This window comes from Lycorma delicatula, chromosome 8 (genome assembly GCF_047948215.1).
Source record: "Lycorma delicatula isolate Av1 chromosome 8, ASM4794821v1, whole genome shotgun sequence".
NCBI lineage: Eukaryota > Metazoa > Arthropoda > Insecta > Hemiptera > Fulgoridae > Lycorma > Lycorma delicatula.
The window spans coordinates 99770453-99792807 of NC_134462.1; the positions used below are offsets into that span (position 1 = coordinate 99770453).

At 28.5% G+C, this 22355-nt stretch overlaps 1 protein-coding gene across 4 annotated transcripts in view; it reads left to right on the forward strand.

Moving 5' to 3' along the window:
• babo (TGF-beta receptor type-1 babo) overlaps positions 1-21449 on the forward strand; it is a 116921-nt gene extending 95472 nt beyond the window's left edge. For all 4 annotated transcript variants that reach the window (XM_075373106.1, XM_075373107.1, XM_075373110.1 and 1 more), the window contains 5 exons: positions 4287-4517; positions 8097-8264; positions 9984-10156; positions 13425-13664; positions 21066-21449. In XM_075373106.1, the coding sequence (XP_075229221.1) occupies positions 4287-4517; positions 8097-8264; positions 9984-10156; positions 13425-13664; positions 21066-21191 (938 nt within the window). In that variant the 3' untranslated portion in view covers positions 21192-21449. The remainder of the gene's footprint in view (positions 1-4286; positions 4518-8096; positions 8265-9983; positions 10157-13424; positions 13665-21065) is intronic.
• Positions 21450-22355: the final 906 nt, after the last annotated feature.

Below are 22355 nucleotides of genomic sequence, written 5' to 3' on the forward strand. Positions count from 1 at the left end.
AAAGTCACGATGTTTTTTATTGATTCACAAATATATGTAATGAAATGCCTGAAGAACACTCACACCGAGTACGTTTTGTAAAAGAGCATGAAGTGAAAAATTGCTCAACGAAAGAACTAGAAGACATACTCATTTACAGAGAATGCATCAAGTATCGAGTAATCTAAAGCATGTATTCATTGTGGAATCTTTTTAAAAAATAATAAATACATTCTACTGCCTAGAACATATTTTTTTAAAAGTACAGTACCACTCTGTAAGATGTAGGACAACCATGAAATTGTTGGTGCTCTTCATGAAAAATTATGATCAGATAAACAAAAAAAAAAGAAACATAAAAGTTGAATTGAGAACCTCCTCCATTTTGAAATCTGTTAAAATGAAGAAAATGGGATTATCTGTTCAACCCAGTTTTATGAGGATATTAAAACCTCTTCACCAAGTAAACCTCTTTTAATAATTAATTTTATTTTTTGAGAAGGTGGTCCTACTAGCAACTTTTTTCATTGGAAGAATTTTCAAATAAAAATTACTTCTTTATTTTTATAGATAATTTGAAAATATTTTCTTCTATTTTTTTATGGTCATTTCCTAGTATTCACATATTACAATGTAATGAATAAACCAGCATTATTTAATTTGTATTATATTTTCGAACAAAAATTTATGAAAATTAATTTGAAGATGTAGTATAAAAAGTAATATACACTGTTACATTCCAGAGAGCCTTGGCATTATTAGTTAATAATTAAAACATAATTTTTCATTAAAAAAAGTTTTTGTTATTAATCTAGTAGGTGGACAATTGAACTGACTCTACCTCTATAATTAGTTAATTAGTTCTTAGATGACGCCACTGAAACACTATATGAAATAAGAAAATAAATACAAAAAATATTAAGAATAAATTAACCTTGCTTATGTTATAATTGTGTACTTAAAAATATAATCTAACCAATTTAACCTATGCTTGCTTTGCTCTCTATCTCTAACCTTGACTAGTGAGCGTAAATCAAATTCGGTTATTATTTTTAATTTCTGTATTAAATAAAAATAAGAACTAAATACAGAGGTAGATTGCCTACTACATTAATACCAATTTTTTTTTTTTAAATCTTTTAATTAATTTTAATACAATAATCCCATTTATTCTCACTCATAGGAATGGACTGCTTTGTATAGAGACTAGAAAAAAATGAGCATTTTCTGTAAAAAATTCCTTTTTTATTCTATCAAAAGAAATTTTTTAAAGTTAGTTATTTTAACTGAAATCCTTTAGAAAAATGTTCATTTAAAACAAAAAATAAACAACAATTTGTTAACAAAGATTCAAAAATAATCAAATATTTTAAGTTCTAAAAACTGCAACACAATTTTTTTTTTGTAGAAAAATCACATTAAGTGGTTTTGATTATTTACATACATATGTATGAAATATTTTTTCATATTTTTTTTTTAAATAAAAATCTGATGACACCACAGTGACTTATTTGTATCACTATTAAATTACATTTACATTTTTTTTTTTTTTTTAATGAATTTTACATAAAATTTTATTTCATTAATTTCTGATATTGTTACATTTTTTTTTATTGTTATTGAATTATTATTTATTGTAAACATTTTTTTTACAATCAGAAGTTAATAATTATTAATAAATCAATATATTTAAATTTAAAAAAAGAGATTAAATCAGATTTGAGCCGATGGCCTTCCCCTTGTAAGATCCAAATATTTCATTAATTAAAATTTTATTTGGTTATAACTCTGGAACCAATGAAAATAATTCCTACTTATGATATATTATTGAAAACCTCTCAATGAGGGCTTATTACTGCAGTTAAGAAAAAGTCCAAAATCCAAACTTTTGGATTTTGGGCTTTTTGGACACTTTTGGTCCAGTTGATTGCAATCAAAAGGGGAGGTGCACAACTTGATGTTACAACAGTCCTAAATATGAAATTTCAACATCCATTGGCTAATCGTTTTTTAGTTATGTAAGATACATGCATATGTACGTACAGATATCACGCTGAAACTAGTTAAAATAGATATTTCCGTTGAAATCTGGAAACTGTAATTTTTCATGATCAGAATACTTCCTTTACTTCATAAAAGGAAGTAAAAATTGGTGGCGAAGCATGTGGCTAATGAACTCAGTGCAAATAAACAAGTAACATTTAAAAATGACCTATCCAACTTCTATTAAACTTTATTATTACAGGTTAATATCTTTATTGGCTGTGTGTATATGATTTACAACAGCTGTAATTTAGATCTCTTTCTAATATTCTTGTTTCAAAAGCTGTGTTTTACCCTGGATATAGCAGCTGTCATTTTTCTGCAGATATGGTGCAGTTGAAAATCAACTGCATAAAAAATCAAAACTTGTTTATTTGTAATATCTTTATTTTATGAAGTTCTAAAGAGCAATAATAATAGATGATATTACAAACTAACTCCTTATATTATATATTTGTTTATTATATTAAACTGCAATTTTTACTTTTTATTTATTAATAAAGGTTATGAATCATTACAAGAAAGTGGTAATGTGTTTTTTATTCCATGAATTTAATGATTATGAAAGGAATGATTGGAATTTTCTCGACTTATCAATTATAATAGGTGTGATACTACATTTTAATAGTTATAAAAAGATAATCAATCAAGAAATAAGTTTTAAAATTGTATGTAATGTTGTATCCAAAGTTACCAGCATTAGGTAAAACTTATAGAAAATTCAATGGGGCTATCATTACTAGAGTTTATTAGTGAACTGCAATTTATATTATAATGGATGACTAGTTCTTATTTAATTAAAATATAGTTAATATTTATGAGGTTCAGCTAAATACAAACTGAAGTTTTGTCTTCATGAGTGGCCTGGTGCAGAAGGATGGTGGAAATGTGGAATGGAATTGGACACTCCAGCCACCTCAGCATTCACATTTCTTTGGTCAGTAGCATCATATCAGAGCAAGAGATTCCATCATTGGTCCCTCAGCATATTATCATGAAGTTTCTCTTTAATAAGGATGTCAACCTCTGAAATTTTGTCTAGACTGTATGCACAGTTTGGAGATATGACATTGTCATGTTTCCAAGACTACAAGTGAGCCACCAAATTTAAAGGAAGGTGTGAAGCTGTAGAAAATGAGTCGCAATAGTGTTCAAGGACAAGTTTGATGATAACATTCAATCGACACGTAACTTCATTGAAGACGATCTGCATGTTACAGTTGATGAAATTGCTTTGTAAGCGGGCATCTGTCATGGAAATGTCAGTTCCATTATCACAAAGCATCTTGGATTCTGCAAAGATTGTGCGAAGATGAGTTCCAAAACTTTTGACCCAAAATCAGAAACAGGCCTGACAGGAAATTTTCCAAAGGCTCCTAAATTCATTTCAACTAAAGAGAAATAATTTTTTCATCAGTCTCATGAGGTAAGATAAGGGTCCATCACTACATTCCCAAGTCAAATTTGGTGAGTATAGAGTAGTGTAGGAACGGAAAGCTTCATAATCTGTAAAGACAAAAATACATCTGTCTGTTGGTAAAGTCCTCACAACCATTGTTTGGAACTGGAAAGCCGTCACACTATGAATCATCTGTACTATTGCCAGGTTTTGGGCAAAATGAAAGCTGGCTACAGGAACAAATGGCACTGTCAGCCAGAGATGCAATTCTTCTTCATGACACCAGGCCTCACAAACTGTTAGCAGTAGAACATCCCCTGCAATACAGTTCAGATTTGTCCCTCTTTTTGTTTGGGCCATTGAAGGAAACATTGGGAAAACATAGATTTTAGAGCGACAACAAAGAAGAGGAGTTCATGTGCAATTGGCTTCTGACACATCCGCAATTTTTTTTTGAAGAAGAAGAGATCTGCTAGTTCCCAACACATTAGGAAAAACGTGTAGAACTTAAAAAAATAAATATATATGTTTTGTATTTTTATTTTGTACTAATAAGTGTTAAAACAAAAATCCAGTTTATATTTGACTGACCCTTATACATCTCTGATTTGAGGAATTATTACTGTAACATGCATTTTCTAGGAATAAATTTATTCTACAAAATTAACATACCCTTTTATTTATTATTGTATAACTAATTGAGGCTTATTACCTGTATTTATTGTGTATCAAAATATTACAATATAAGTTTTGATCAAATTTAGCAAAATCACCGTAGCTTTAAATTTTATTGTTGTTTGTAGTTTTTTTTTATGTTTTTAATGTAGAATATTTTAACTTATAAATAATCCAATTTCATTCATAGGTTTGCCACTGTTAGTCCAACGCAGTATTGCTCGTCAGATTCAGTTGGTAGAAACAATAGGTAAAGGAAGATTCGGTGAAGTATGGAGAGGTCGTTGGAGAGGTGAAAATGTTGCTGTTAAGATATTTTCATCAAGAGAAGAAAGATCATGGTTTAGAGAAGCAGAAATCTACCAGACTGTCATGTTACGACATGAAAATATTCTCGGTTTTATTGCTGCTGACAATAAAGGTAATTATTTAATTAAAATTACTTGAAATCCAAGTTCATGGTTGTTACTTATTCCTTAGTAATATAAAATATGATGACTTATTTTAAACCAAACTCCAGTTTTTATGGATATAATTGATTGATAGTAATCATATATCTATGTAGCATTCAGAAAAATAAAAAACAGCTTTCTGGATTGTACATAGAATACCATTGTTAGGGAGAGAATTAGACCAAGTGTTAGAAATGCTCAGGTGAAATTGTTGGGAAAAAGTTATGAAATGTTTTTTGGAGGAAACGAATATATTGACAACAGTATTAGAGGAGATTAATTTTAGATCATTTTGATAGAACTCTAAAAAAAAAAAGACTAAAAATGAATCACCAAAATTATCTTGTTTAAGAGGTAGGATTGAATATATTATACAGAGTTTATGTGACTGAATAAGTGCCCACAGGGTTTTGAAAAATTTAACTTACCATATCAAATAAAGCAAAACACGAGTGTAAAAACTATCTCATTATCAGCCTAATATCTTGTGTATTGAGAATATACACTATGCAGATACCACCAGTTGGATTTCAGAAAACGTATGGGTGTAAGGAGTCCATTCTGGTCCTTAAACTAATTTTGATTTGGTTTAAAATTATGTGTTTCTGTCATCTTTTGTTTTAAATAAAAATTAAATAAATTTTCATAAACATTTGTTTGTTTTCAACTGAGTTTATTTTATCAGTTTTCATAGAATTAAATTCTCTATAATTTTTTTTTGGCAGTTTGGAATCTAAAAAGTAAATTTACCCCACACCTTAAAATAGTGCATTTTTTTTCAATTTTACATGGAAAAAATAAAGTTGAAGGTATGGTTAAGTGAGATTCTTTACATATATGTAATTTTTCAGTTAAGAAAATTTATAAAACTGAATCTGTCAGTACACGAAAGTGAGTATACTGCAAAACTGACTAGTAGGGCTATACTATTTTGGTGACATGACGTCAGCATACTTGGATTTCCCCCTCCTCTGTGACAGGAGCCAATAAAATTGCAGGCTCTGCTCACCTGCCATTTTGGATTTCTCTCTCCCTAACCAGTGGCAAATATGTATGTAGGCTCTAACCATCTGCCATCTCAGATTCCTTTTTTCTCTGTGGGAAATTCTCTTTTCCCTCGCAGGATCACCAACTTAATTATTTTTTCACACATTAAATAATTATTTAATTTAAATATTTCAAAAGTTTGGTAGAATTGTCTTCGCCTGCTAAGACAAGAGAATCATCAGCTGTTGTAGTCATCTGCTAAGTTGTGATGTCACAGGTTAATTGGAGAATTAAATAATATTTCAAGTATAAAAAGTAACTGGACTGGACTGGACTGGATTAAGCCTTGCACTCAGTATGTCATTCAGGCTATCTGTAAATTTTGTTCTACACAAGTGTGAAAAAATCAGTAAATAAAATAACAATATTAATAATAAAATTAAATAATGATAATAATAATAATAATACAATTAAATTTAAAATACATAAAAAATTTAAAAACAAATTTAAAAAATATATTAAATAAAACCAAGCTATTTTATTTGTGTGTGTGTATGTGAGCGCACGCGTGTGTTTTAGGTAGTTCTGAAAAGGACTGATTCTTTGAATCAGATTCGGATGGATCTTGGTCTTTCAAATCCTGCTGTTCTTTCAGGTATGGTGTGGTATGTTATAACTCATCACCAAATGTGTCTGAAAGAGGTTTGTGTTGTCCATATCCATGTTTTGCTTGCAGTGTTATGAAATATAGTTAGATATGCACTAAGTGCACAGTTTCCTTACTGAATTCTGGATTTACGCTGCTGATGGCTAATATATCATTTTCATGCTCATGTAACTCCTGTCTATCATAGCCCTCACTAACACTATTGTATATGAATTGGTACGTGCATGTTCAGATTGGTTTTAATTAACATTCAAACCGTGCTCTATAACTTGTTGCCAATAATCAACAATGTCTAATAACATTGCAAAGATGTGACAGTTACAATGATGAATTACAAATGATATGTTACCAAGCAGATGACCAATGTACATGACCATACATCTGATGATAGTGCCTAGAATTATAGCAAATCTTTTCCCGCAATATGCCTCACCCTAAACATGATGTATATCAGCAGTCCGTTTAACAGCCTTATCAACTGGAAACCACATCCGTTGGCACGTACAGTACCTAGTATATAATTTAAAAAATTACATTCTATAAACATTTGCTACATTTTCCCTTTCAGTAGATCACCCATTCTTCAGTACATTTTTGCTACATCACCCTTTAAATATGTAATGTGGTGTGTTGAAGTTTTTTATTAATGAGTGAAATCTCTCTTCGGGAGGCCTAAAATAAAACACTTGAAATAAACAATTATGTTCTTTTTTATTTTGTTTTTTGTTTTTTTTTTATTTTTAATTTTTTTCATATGAATGTTTGTTACATCTTATATGAGAGAATATATTTTTATTAATTTACAATATACATTGTCTCTTTTCAATTGCTTACACAATCAATTTTACCATACCAACATTAGAATATATTGCATCATACAATTAGTAATTATCGGACAGTATGCAATTTTCTCGGGGATATTCAATAAAGACTTTAATTTGATACCTTTGGATAACCAGAAGGTTGATATTCCTGAAGAAACGAAACCACATTAGTGAATGATTTTCGATGATGTTTGTAAAAAGCAAAACAATATTACAAATTATTTTGCTATGGGACATAATAATAATATCAAAATGTTCTATTTATGTAAGGTTGGTATTCCAGCAAGATGAGCATAATTTAAGACATGTTTAGCACAATCAAATAGCTATGGACATGATAGTTGACAAAATTTAAAAATTTATATGATTGTGCATGAAATTTAAAGAAAGTGCAAAGGCAAAGAGTCACTACAACTTTGATGTCTACATTACAGAATTTGTTATGGTGTAAAAGAGCCCATTCACTAGCTTGAATACTTTAGAAAGAGTCTGCATGTCAGTGAACTTACATTTTTGCTAGCGCTAGTGGGTCGGCTTCCACCCTTTGATTTCAGTATACCACAGTACACCCACCCACTTTCATATTACTTCTGTCCATAATTTGTGTTCCAAATACTTCAGTATAGCCCTTCTTCATTGTTGAGGAAAGATCAGAGTGAAAATTGTTATGCATAACTTAAAAATATAATGGTCCCATACTATGTTCATTTGAACATTTTTCTTTATTTTTATCAGTAGAAATTATTTCTGTTTCTTAAGAAATATTATTTTATTAAAACCTTAAAACCGAAGTTGTGAAGTGTCATATTTGCGAAGTATATTTTTTACACAATGGTTAAATTAATTTAAATAGATTTTTTGTTTCAAAACCTCTGAATATTCAACAAAAAAAAGTATTAGTGGTAAATTAGCCATTAAGATCAACCTAGTGATTCCTAACATTTAAAAACATCAATAAAATGTTTATAATCTGTTAAGGTAACCATTTTCAGAATGCTTTTTAATCATTGTATTTTTTTAACCTCTTTTTATTATAGTTAATTCTGTTGTGTTTTATCTTTTATTTTTAGATAATGGTACATGGACACAACTCTGGCTCATAACAGATTATCATGAAAATGGATCTTTATTTGACTTCTTAAATAGAAGTACAGTTGATGTGCAAGGTATGATTAAAATGGCGCTATCTATTGCGACAGGTCTTGCTCATTTGCACATGGAAATTGTTGGAACTCAGGGTCTGTTTCATATGTTTTTTTTGTAACATTCTTTTTGATATTATGTAAAAATTGTTATTAGAATTTTTTGTTCATATTAAGAAGAGGTTCTGGCCTCAATTCTCTCTTTTTTTTTTATCAACACTTGTTAATGAAAGTATTTATAAAAAAGTATTTAATAATTCTGATTTATTACTTGTTAATCTTAACTGATTATTATAAAGTTAACTACAGGTTTGGTAAACAGAATGTTTAGGATTATTATTTTAGTTTTGAGAAATTATTTTGATGGACTTTGCTTTATTTTTTACCTTAGACGTTGTCAGTTATTCTCTAGTATTAATTTATTTCTTTAAAATTAAGAATAAAGGTTACTAGTTTAAAAAATTTGGTCTAGGTGTTATTTTGAAGTTGACTTATGATTTACGAGGGGGCATCGTAAAGTTTTAATTATTACTAAGAGATAACCAAGATATCTGGATAAAATTTATTCTGCATATTAATTGATCCTTATGTACATAACGTAAATAACAGCTATTAATGTTGATTTGTTTGGTTGACACAAAGGTGTCAATAGGCTGGGTTTTACGATTACTGACTCCTTTTCAGAAGCAAACACAGCACGACCAAGGGAGATGTTAAATCTTTTGGAACAAGATGAAAAGGAGTTTTTGGTTACCTGGTAACTGTGGATGAATCTTGGATCTATCAATATGATACTGAGACCAAAGAGATGAACAAGGAGTGGAAGCACAGTGGTTCACCTCCCCAAGAAGGCTAAGGTTCAGAATTCTGCAGAGAAGGTTATGCTGTCTATAATTTGGGATTGTCGTGAAGTCATCTTAACAGACAACCTGGAGAACGGTTAGACCAACACTGGTGCCTGTTACTGTACACTGCTGAACAAATTCCGTGATGCTCTGATCAAGAAATGGCATGGTATGATGATATGTAAATGGTATGAAATTTTCACATCATGAAATTTTGCCACATCCTCCCTATTCTTCCGATCTCACCCCAAGTGACTTTTTCTTATTTCCAGAACTCAAAAAATCATTGTGGAGTCAGAGATTTGATAAAACAAATAAGGTCTACAATGGCGGCCTTCAAAAGATCAAGAAATACTGAGAATGTATGGTGACTATATAGAAAAGTTTTAGGAATAACAAATACAAATTAAGTTTCTGTCTCGATTATTTTTTAGTATAATTAAAACTTTACGATACCCCCTTGTATTTATAGTTTTCCTGCAACAGACCTGCTAAGATTAAATGTCAGTAAAACATCCCTTTTATTGAAACTTATGATTTTTAAAATATATTATACATGTACATGTATTAAGAATGTGTTTAAAAAGTATATGTGATTTTATTCATGTTTGTTCATTTGGTATGTCATTGTTGAATGTTTATAAATTTTTGTATATCTCATAATGTTCAAATGCATTAAGATGTAATCCTTTTTTGTATACCTATAGAGTGTCAGTGCCAATATGTACATCTTTGTATAATCAAGAAGCCGACTGAAAGTCTTTTATTTTACAATTCTCTTCAGTTTATCGATACAAAGTTTTAATTTATATTCCTGGCTTTCATGGACATACTTATCACAAAATTATAATTTTCTATTGCTGTTGCAATAGATCACCTAACACTCTGTATGATATTTAGTATCTATTTTAAAATGACTATATCAGTACAGTAATATATAGTGTTTCATAAATATTTTTTTTCTTTTCAGGAAAACCAGCGATCGCTCATCGTGATCTCAAGTCAAAGAACATTTTAGTTAAAACAAATGGGACTTGTGCTATCGGTGACCTTGGCCTTGCTGTACGACATGATGTTGTTACAGACACTGTTGATATACCTCTTAACAATAGAGTTGGAACCAAAAGATATATGGCACCTGAGGTAATATATTTCATTTTTTGTTTGTTTGACTCATCTACATCTTATTGAGTTTTATTTAATCATTCGTGCAGATTTATTTAGCATCACACACATCTACTTTGTAGCTGTTATTAGATTTTTTAAATTTATGTTGTTTCAACCACAAAATTGTAAGCATACAATTATAAACATATTTTTGATTAAAATTTCTTGACCGTATAAATGGGTTTTAATGAAAGTTTATGGATTTGTTTTCATCCATAACAACTTTTAAATTTTGATTTCTGAAATTATGATTTCTATGAACTATAGGGATATTTTTACCACCAGAAACTGGTAGAAATGATATATCTTTACTGGACTAAAAAATTAGTCGGTAGTAGGTGCAAGAATGTTTTTCCTGAGCATTAAGAGAACTCCTATGTGTGAGGAAAAATATAAAGAATTTTATACATAATTTACATTTATACCGTATTTTAGAATGGAAGAAATGTTTTTTTGGATCACAAAAAAAGAGACAAGGAAGTAAATTACAAGTTTTGGAAATTAAGTTCTTTATAAACATGATGAACAAGAAAAAGAGGATTCATATGAGGAATGTTAAAGGACTGTTACAAATACAGAAAGTTTGTCAGACAGAGTAGGGAAGGAAAGACTATGTGATGTGAGTTTATTCAGAAAATGAGGGAAGAAAGATTAATAATACTGGGAGGTAAATGGAAGAGGCCAAACGTAATATGGAGAAGGTGGTTAGATTAAATTAAGGGGGAAGGAACATATACAGTAAAATAGTGGAAATAGAAAGAGTAATGGAGTACAAGTAAGAGAGAGATAGAATAATATTGTTATTCATCACCTGACCCAGACTAGAGTAAAAAAAAAAATTATTACTCAGTATTTTTATATTTCAGTTTTTAATTGTCTGATATTACACAAGTTGATTAGTGTCATAATGAGGATCTGTCAGAAAACTTTACAATTATTAATTTAGGAATTGCTTAGAATTTCAGTATGAACATTAAGAATAACGGTTATGAATATGATGGTGACAGATGTAGACCTACCTAATTTTACATCAAGATTTATTTGTTAAACAAGTTTTGTGTTAATTATTATAAACTTTATTGGGCACTTGTCTAATAAAGTTTCTGATTTAGATCCATCATGAAATGGAGTTTAAATTCTAGAAAAGCCCATAAAATGGCAGTAAGTCTATATTTTAAAAAAAACTGTAAAGAAATGGGAGGTAATAGAAAGTGTTAGAAACTAGTAAATATTACATTTTTTTCACCACTGACAGTATATAAACAGGATTATCATCTCTTTTTATGTTTATTCTTTGCTTAAGTAATGTTTTCATATTAGTTAATGAAAAGTAAATGTACGCCTAATTATTAAACGTAATCTATGTTTCATAAATAAAAAAAAAGCTAATTACTTGCATAGTTGCAGTAATTTACAAAATATTCATTAGCAACAAAATAAGTTTAAGTACGTGCATATTTTGCATCTCTTACTAGTTGATGGTTCTTAAATGCTCAGAAGATCTCAAGGAGTATTAAATTTGAAATTGAAAAGTACAAAGCAAGGATAAAATGAAATTAAGTCACATGTAATAAGTTGCTTCCTTTAGATCAACATAATTAAGAGCATCAGGTAGTTTCACTAAACATTGTTGGTATTTTTTAATGACTGTTGAAATTATGATTTAAATTTAAAAATTATGATCATTATACAAAGTATTAAATATTTTTATATCAAAGTGCATATTTAAAACTACCAGTAAGAAATTATATTAAACAATAACCTTTTTAAATGTAATTAATTACAAACAAAAAATTCTGAATTATAAAAATAAAGAGTTAATATTACTACTATTAATAAGTATACACACACATACAGAATGATTCACAAAGAATGTAACAAACTTTCAGAACATGTTCTAATGGTGAAAATAAAGAAGAAAGTTCGTATAAACGTGGGTTCAGAAACACTTCGTTAACAAATGTTGATTGTTGAAAGATTTGATTCTGATTTTTGTGCCTTCAGTAAAATTAAGACATACTGTAATTCTTGGGACTCAAATTAAGGGTAATTAGTTTTATATCAGATCCATCTTAAAAACTTTTTTTAAAAATAGCTCCCAGTACTGTATTTTATAGTAGTTTTTGATAGATCTGGTGTAAAAACAAAAGATTAGGGTCGAAAAACATTATTTTATGTTTGGCATAAAATAAGTTTGCTCAGTGGGTAATAAACACATAAAAGTTTTTAGAAAAATTTATAGAGAAACTGTGAGTAAAATGGTATGAATAAAGTCCACAGAAACTAAAAAAAAAACAAGAATTTTGAAATTTATTAAAACCAAAATGTAATAGATTTTAACTAGGTATTAAATGAAACATAATTTTCAGTATTACAAAACAAAAAAAATAAAATAATTTAAAAAAATGTATTAGACCCACTATTCTCTTCTGAAAAATTGCACCTCAAACTCTGATCTTTTCTGAGTGGGTAATGTATTCTCTTGGAAAACATGAGGGTTCTTTTCATTCTAATCTCAGTTCTGGCTGTTTACATAGCTATTCAGATGAATCCATGCCTCATCACTAAAGGAAATATTATCTAAGATCTGAATATTACCGCGAACAAAATGCATAAACTGTTTCCAATAATTGAGTTTTTCTGTGATAATGTTATCGTAATTCCTGCTTGATATGATTACAGTATGGTGCAATTTTAATTTTTTTGTTTCTTTGCAGTCATTCCCGTATGACATTACAATCTTCTGAGATAGCGTTCTTATTAACTTGTGAGGTGATCTTTTAAAGGATATACTTTCATGTTCTAAAGATTTATCATTTAAATCTGTTGGCCAGCCAGACTGTTTTTTTTTTAATCTACATTACCAGTTTATCTGAAACAAGTGACAGTAGTTGAAATTGTTGACCTACTGGATATGTTTGATTGAAAAATAGCTACAGCAAAATCTTTCTGGCACTTTAAAAAAGATTGCAGTTTAAAATAATTCTAGAATAAATGAACTTTGAGACTATGCACAACACTTGTTACTGTGTATAGCACATCTGCTACTGATAGACAAAAAGGGAGAGATTACTTGATCTTTGTGTGTCTTATGCTACAAGGTCAAGTATTACCAACCCATCCATTAGTCCCAACCTAAAAGTAAATTTGCCACTTCAGTGGCTTAATGAATTTAGGATTTTGAATCTTTTTGCTCGACTGTATTTATATATAATATGATATAACATTACAATTTGTTTTTCAGGTGCTTGATGAATCTATGAATATGAATCATTTTGATTCATTTAAGAGAGGCGATGTATATGCTTTAGGCTTAATCCTATGGGAAATCGCTAGACGATGTAATGTAGGTGGTATTTATGATGAATACCAATTACCATTTTATGATGCAGTGCCATCAGATCCAACAATAGATGAAATGAGAAGAGTTGTCTGTATAGATAGACAAAGGCCATCAATACCAAACCGGTGGCAGTCATGTCCAGTAAGTTTTTACCGTTTTACATTTTTTACTGTTTTATAAAAATAATTAATCTCTTCTTTTTAGTTTTTAGAAAAGTTACATTTAGTCTTGTATCAACCTATGCAAATCAGCAGCTAGGCGTACTAGAGTCTGTAAAATAATCTAGTGTTGGTGATTAATCTATGATTGTTTATTTTCTAATTTATTTGACTGATGTTTATTTTTAAGATATCTTACTAAATTTTTAAGGAGATTGATCCCCACTATTTAATTAATTTTTACTACTATATCAGCTTCCAAAACAAATTAGTAGTTTAAAATTCCAGTGTTATGAAGGGATGCCAACATGCATACTTGAATTATATTGTAACCGAGATATTTTTTACCTTTAGGAAAGAGATCTGTCTAATCTGGATTGGTTATTTTCTTCAGTAGCAATATATTCTAAGTTGCATATTGTAACAACTGGTCCCTGGGCATGATGATAAATTATTCCAATCATTAAAATCAATCTTATTGCTGATTTTTGTGTGTATTATGACCAGCTGCATCTAAAACAACATCCAGATGTATTTTTTTTATTACTAATAAAACAGTTTTTTTAAAGTTCTTTATTTTTATAATACATATACTGTTGTTTTTTTTTTTAATGAAGCCAATTTATTTGTATAAAATGAATGAATTAAAGGAAAAATTCAAACAATGTTGGTCAAAGCCGCTTGCATTGCCAATAAATCTCAGAAGAGAACCATAACCACTCAAACAGAACCATCAAACAGCTTTTGTGCAGCACAAAGCTGTTAAGATGTTTAAATAAAGCTGTTTGTTTTCTATTTATTTAAATAGAGAAATGTTTTGTTATTTTTTGTCAGTGATAAGTTCATTTCATATTTTTTTATCTTTTTAAATAATTTATTTAACTCGTGAACTGCAGAAATTTTTTGTGGATCATTGTGCATTATGGGGCTCCCAAGTATTTGTATGTTGCAGCTTATTACTCAAATGACATTGTTGACAATTAATAAAGCTTATTATGGTGTCTCAGTTTCTTTTTTTGTTGATACTAGTGGTTACAAACTAAATAATTTTGTTACTGTACTAGTTATTTGTGTCTTAACCACATATGACAGGAAGAAATTTTACATCAACTCCATGATATCAAAATTCTATACCTGCTTAGTTCCTATACCTAACATTCCTCAAATTAAACCTGATATTATTATTGCACAAACGTCATCTATGTAAACCCAAAGGTCATCCTAATTAAAACCTAGCAACTACTCTTTTGTTCACCATTTGTAGAATATGTCCTATCCAGTGTAATCTACAACTTAATCTTTCGAACTATTCAGATTCAAATATAATCTATGTAGCCCAAAGTTGTGTTGCTTTCTTCACTGTCTAGTATATTCTTTATTATAGGACCAAATATCTTTCACTGAATTTTATTCCCAAAAACTAAACACTTCCTTTCATCCACTGACCTTACAATCATACAAGAAACTGGTACAATTATTATTTTTTATAAATGTCCTAATTGTAATCTGTTTTGATAATAAGTGAGAGCTCAGTAGTTTAATTATAAAATAACAACACTCGTTTTCCGAATGTAATCTTTCCTGAATTTCCTTACCAATTGCATTACAGCTCATTAGAATCGTCCTTAGATATAGAGTGTCCAGGCTAATATTATTCAAAAGTAAAAGCTTGTATTAAGAGAACCAATTATTATAGTTTAATTTTTTTTAATAAACTCTGCAACTCACAGAGTTTTACTGTAGGTTAGTCAAGTTCAATATCTGCACCTTTTGTAGCTCAGCAGATGTCTAGACAATCACCTGACTCTTGCGCGGTGTTTAGGAGCACCTACAGTGTTATTAGACCAACACCTTCGACGATTCTCTGTTTTAGATTATCCAAATGTTGAACTTTTCTTTGGTAAACACAATTTTTAATTTATCCTCAAACAAAAAAGTCCAAACAAAAACGTCTACAGGAATCTGAGGAACAACAAAGTTCTCAAGCAAGTCGCGATATGTGTGTCCTGTCACAGTGGCACAATGAAAAAAAAAACTGATTTTTTTTCAGACATTGATTTTCAGTGTATCCCTTTCATTTTTGAAAGGAACATGGGCATTGAGGTCTTCAGTACCCCAAATTGGACAATTGTTTCTGTTAACTTTCCTGCACATATGAAAGGATACCTCATCACTAAATAACAATGTATCAAGATAATTAGGATTGTTTTCAACATAGTGCATTACCTCTGCAGCAAACTGATATCATAGGCAGTGATCGTTCGGTTTAATGTGATTAAGGATTTGTGACTTGTATGTTTGCAAACATTGCTGCATAAGAACAATGTCATGAACAGTGGAATGTGGAATTTGCAGTTCATAATTAGCTCGCCTAATTGACTTTCCAGGACTGGCAGTAAATGTGTCATGTCACATGATCCAAACATCATTAACTGAAATTTTTTGATGATTTCCAGTTTGTGAAACCAAGCTTCCAGTCTCTCTTAAAGTCATATCCCACTGACGAATAAACTTGCATGTAACCTCTTACATGCAATCAATTTTCCATTCAATTCGTACACGCATTGAACACATGTAACTGAGTGAAACCCTACTAACGAAAGCATGCACTGAACCTTCTGTTGTGATGGTTCGCATCTCAACTGATTACAACTGCATTGTGAGTTGGCTTGCCTGCACATGTTTATTTTGCTGACCTTGAGAATATATACAACAAATCTTGGAGTTATTTCCTGTCGATTGAGCATGTTTTTAAGCTATTACAAATACTGGTTTTCTAAATATAGACTATTACTTTCGGATATTGTTAGCCGGGACTCTCTGTATTTAAATTCATCAACTCTTTCAAAAAACCGTCCATTGACATAAAGACTAACATTTGAGAGCTTCTATCCATCACCATATACAATTTTTCCCCACATATAATAATGATTTTGATATTGTTTTCAAACATATTTCTGCTATTGCCTACTATGTTCAAGTTGTCCGCATAACGTAACACGTGGATGTTTCCGTTCAAAAATAAACCTTCTTTTATCAGTTCTATTTTTCTGATGACATATTCTATTATAAAAATTAAGCAAAAGAGGAGAAAGTGCAGTCCCCGTTTCAGCCCACACAAGTATCAAAATTATCTGATAGATTCCCCACAAGAACTCTATTCTTAATTCCTTTCAAACAAATGTGAATCATTCCAACTTCCTGGGAGTACAAAATTGAATTAATATCACATATAGCTTATCTCTTCTAACAGAATTGTAAGCCTTTGAAATTTATTAACTGGTAAACCTTTTTACCATACTTTTACTTGTACTTATACTTCTATTTCTATTATGTATTTTTCTATTTATACTTATACTTCTTTTTTCTTATATTTCTATTTTAATACTTCCTATTTCTTAAAAATAGAAAAATTATACGTGTAGCAGTATAAGTATATATTTATGTTAAGTATACTTATATAAGTATTTTCATTATATTAAGAAGTATAAGTACTTCTTAATATAAGAAGTATATACTTATATTTAAACCTATTATACTTTTCAACACATGTTTGATAGTGAAGATTTTATCAATAGTGGATCTATTTCTTCAAAATCTACACTGATAATTCCCAGCAATTTTGTAAATAAATATTTGTGCCTTTAAAAGAAATTCTTAATCCTGAAAATTATTTTTTATCTTTTTTTTGTAAATATATATTTCTTTTAAAAATAACTATTGATTTTTAATCAACAATTTTTTGTGGTGTAAAATAAAATTATCTAAAGCTGTGGAAGATGTTCAATTTTGGGAAACTTATAGTAGAAAAATATAAAAATTTTAATAATAATGAATCTATTCCTTAATTATAATATTTTATACAAATTTATATCTCCACGATCCTTTGAAAATATAGGTTATGTTCAGTATATGAATTCATCCTATTCTCAAAAATATTTCTGTGTAGTCAGTTGGTTTCTCTTTTTTTTTAAACATAATTTTCATTGCGAAGTTATTGTTTTCAATTTTTTTTTTTGTTCAGCAAACCAATTTGTTTCTATTACTATTAAGTTTAATATATCACTAGTTATAAAAAAAATCTGTAGGACTAACTAAAATTAATAAAGCTTTTAAATTAAAATAAATTTAGTTCTATGATTAAATAAATAACTTTTTTCTTTTTTTTTTTTTTTTGTATTCCTTCAGAGTATGAGATGAATGACAGTTTTTGTAGCATGAAATAAATAATTTATTATTAGATAAATAAACTGAATATTATTTATCTGTGGGTCACGGATAATTTTCAAAGTCTGTTAGAACTGCTACAGTGACTATCTATGAGTTAATACCATCAATTTTATTGTCGATAAACAATTTAATAATTTTTAGAATCTGAAATAATCATTTTTTCACAAGAGTATTTCACTTTTCAGATTTTTCATCGCTAGAAAATTAAAGTTAAACTGAAGTTTTATTCCCGTTAAAGTTATAGCTAGCCATCAAAATATCATCAAGAAAACCTTCTGATTTCTTGTTATTCGTTCCTTCTTTATTTCCTGTGTTACCTTTTTTAATTCTATCCAAGCTTGAATGGCTATGCACTTAAAACAAACTATTCATTGTTGTTCCATAAAGACAAAATTTTATAAAATATGACATCAGTTTTACAAAACCAATAATAAACATCGATTTCAGCAATATATTTTGCACAGACTAACTGCCAGAATAACACTAAATACTACACCTCTTTAAGAAAAAAAGATATGATACAAAGTAACTTTTACTGGTGCACGGTAATGTATTCTTATTCTTTAATACATCAGAATACCTAATTGTATTCTTTAATCTTTTATCAGTTCAGATATCTTTTGTTATATTAATTTTATAACAAAAAACATCATTTTCAACTTCAGTTCTAGAAATATGAGAAAGCAGTGAAATTAAGCAATATGATGTTTATTTATTAATTCATTTTTTACTATTATTTTTTAAGAATAATTATTTAAAGTATTAACATTCTTATAATTTATAATTGAACTTGAAATTCCAAAAGATTTTGTAATGTAGTACTTACATAAATTACATATTGAATTAGATTTTTTTTTAATGTTATTTTTACATTTGTAAAACTTGGGCATTTAAAGTGACTTTAATTGCGCTTCATTATCATTAGAATATGATGTATACTGTTTCTTAGACATAGCATTTGAAATCTATGGACTTTATAAAAAAATATTCAGTTCACAGATTTATAGCAGTAATCATTAAAGAAAAATGTCTTTGTAGAGCTACTATGTCTTGCAAATCCCTAGATGAAAAAAATTTGAGTCTTACATCATATTAAACTTCATTTTTTTGCATTAATCACCATAATTTCAATTTATTTTGAAAAAAAAACCTGAAGGAATTACAACAAATTATGCATAAATAGTGCTTAATTTTTCAGCTGTATTTTTTTTATACAGTATCATTATTCTTCATAACTTCATTAATGGATAATGTCAAAAAATTAATATTTGAAAACAGAGTTTTACTAGTCATTTAAAAGTGGTTTTAAATTTTTCAAATCAAACTGTATGTTCATTATTATGTATGTGTATAATTCAGTTAACAATGAGATGGAAAACAGCTATGAAGGAAAGAAGAATTTCTCTTAAACCTCAGGCTTCTTTTTTAGGGAAAAATATATAATAAGCCTTTCCTTTCTTTTCATCAAGACATGTGCAATGTACATCATGCTTATGTGAAGTAACTGTACGTTTTCCTATCTGTTATTAAAGAAATTCTTTGCTTCAAAACCTTTTTTTCCTTGCTGTCATTATTGAAATTATATGTGCATAGTAATGTTTTTTTTTTTAAATTAAAACATATTGTTCATTAAAAAAAAATTGTTATATTTATACCGAGCTGTCCTCACAGTATTCTTAAAATTATATTGATACCAACAACCGTTGAATAAATTTTAAAATTGTTAAATCACAAATTCTTAGAAATACTTAAAAATTAACTTTTACTTTCCCAGCTGTGTAGTTATGCAATATAATATATAAGGGAAATATGTATGGTGTCAAACTTTGCACATCAGAATATTTACAAGTCTTACATTTCATGACCTCCTCAAACCAAAAATTGTAATTTTAGCCTTGAAAAATGTCAGAAGGATATATGTACTTATGTTCATGCATGTTGGTCTGTCTTTTGCTTGATATCTCCAAATTGGATGGTTCAGTTTGGGTAAAATTTGGTATGATGTCATGAACATTGTTTGTCATAAGTTTGGTCACAATCAGTCAAGGGGCCAGGGAGAAGTGGATCTATGGATTTATGGGTCCCATAAATCAAAATTTTACCCAAAGGGTAGGTAATTTTTTCATGTAAATTAATTTCCTTTAGGTAGCTATATTTTAATCCACTAAGTTGGTCTAGTGATGAACGCGTCTTTCCAAATCAGCTGATTTGGTAGTCGAGAGTTCTAATGTTCAAGTCCTAGTAAAGACAGTTACTTTAATACGGATTTGAATATTAGATCGTGGATGCTGGTGTTCTTTGGTAGTTGGGTTTCAATTAACCACACATCTCAGGAATAGTCAAACTGAGACTGTACAAGACTACACTTCATTTACATTCATACATATCCTCATTCATCCTCTGAAGTAATACCTGAATGGTAATTCCCGGAGGCTGAACAGGAAAAAGAAAGAAAGGTATCTATATTATTTTTTGATGATATTAGATTAAGAGATGGGGGCAAAAAAATTTTTTTTTCTTTCTGTTATTTCTGGATTCAAAGTCAAATTTTTGTGTAATTAGATTCTATTACATTAATATGTTACTTTGGTTACCTATTTGGGCAATTTCATTGAGATGTGTAAGTTAATAGGCCTTAATTCTTTTGCTTTTTTCTTCATTAGTTATTGTTTCGCTTGTATCTTCACATCAGATATATGAAAAATTGAATGACTTTTGTATACTGGTCATGTATGCTGGTAATGTTGCTTACAATTGGTTCTGATTTCAATAAAAAAACTACAACAAAATCCAAAATTAAAATAAAAATGAAAACAAAAAATATAATTAGAGTTATATATTTTTACTGGCAAATTTCAGAAAGCTTTATTAATATATTAAAAAGTTGATTAAACAAAAAACAGTTGAAATGGATGTACAATTATGCATTATTTGTCCTTCTTCTTCAAGGTTTTCTTCAATTAATTTAAACTTTCATGAAAAACACAGAAAATAAAAATATGGTATAAAACTAAATTTTTTTCAAGTGGTACAAATTGAAACAAGCTTTTTCTTTCATAACAACTTATACTGTAAACTCTTATACTCTCATAACAACTTATAATTTATTCATGATCTGTTATTCGATTAATTTAATCAGGCTTATTTTTTTCAGGCTTTACATGTCATGTCTAAAGTAATGAAAGAATGTTGGTATCATAATGCTGCTGCACGCCTTACAGCTTTGCGGATAAAGAAAACTGTTGCAAGTTTAGGAGCATCAGAAGATCTCAAGATATAAAGCATTGTATTATCAACCTTATATATATATATATATATATATATATATATATATATGTTTCATAAACAACGTACTTTACATTATTATAGCGTGTTATTATAATAATTTGTTTATTTTATAAGTTGACAAAAAAAACTTTTTTTGTAATATTTAACTGATATACCTCTTAGTGCAGCTCATGCTTATATGTATTCATATATATATAAATATTTATGTATACATAATTATGAGTGTAAATAAATATAAGATATTTGATATAGCCAGCCTGTAATATAGTCTTTTTTTTTAGTTTATTTTAATTAATGTTATTTTTGTAAATAATTAAATGGAATTTTTTATATCTAGTTTAAATTTGATTGTACTTTAAATATATACATGTGTAGATATTATATAAATATTTATTATTAGTTTTATTTCTGATAAATAAGTGTAAAAAATATAATTTTATTTGACAGTTATAGTTGAGAAGCAGTGTTTCTTTTTTTATCTCTTACTTTTTCAGTCGGTTGAACCAGCATTGTAATTATATTTTTTGACATTAATTTTTAAAAAACTTAATTGAAAATTTTTTAACGAATTGATTTATAAGAATGTTTATAATAACAGTGTGATGTTTTTTTTTGTGGTGACTGACTTTTATGAAATTAAAGAAAAAACTATCTCTTGATAGAAATTTTTATAAAAATAGTGAACTTTTATAATAATAGTGTTTGCTAGTGTGTTATGTGATTAATTAATTTTTTTTATCTGTTATAAGTGTACAATTAATATTTTATTAAAATAATAGTTGTGCTGTTAATAATTTAATAAAATTAACTTTATTGTTCATTACTTTTAACTTTTTCTCTATGCTAAATAAGTACAGATGGAAAATTATAAAACTGTAGCAGTCATTTCAGAAAATGTATCCTAAAGTAATAATAGTTTATAAAATTGTGAGGCTAATTCTGCTGATTTAATATTAATGCTTAATTCTATTGAATTTGAGTTCAGTCTTAATATTTATTTGAAAAGTGAATTCGGTTCAAGCCATGACATCTAGACAAATGTTTTTTTTTATACATCTGTTCTATAAATCATTTTTAATTGTTTTATGATGATTAGGAAATTGTTAGATGAGTTTTTTTTCTTCCTCTTATTTGGTGCTACAGTTCTTGCTGTATC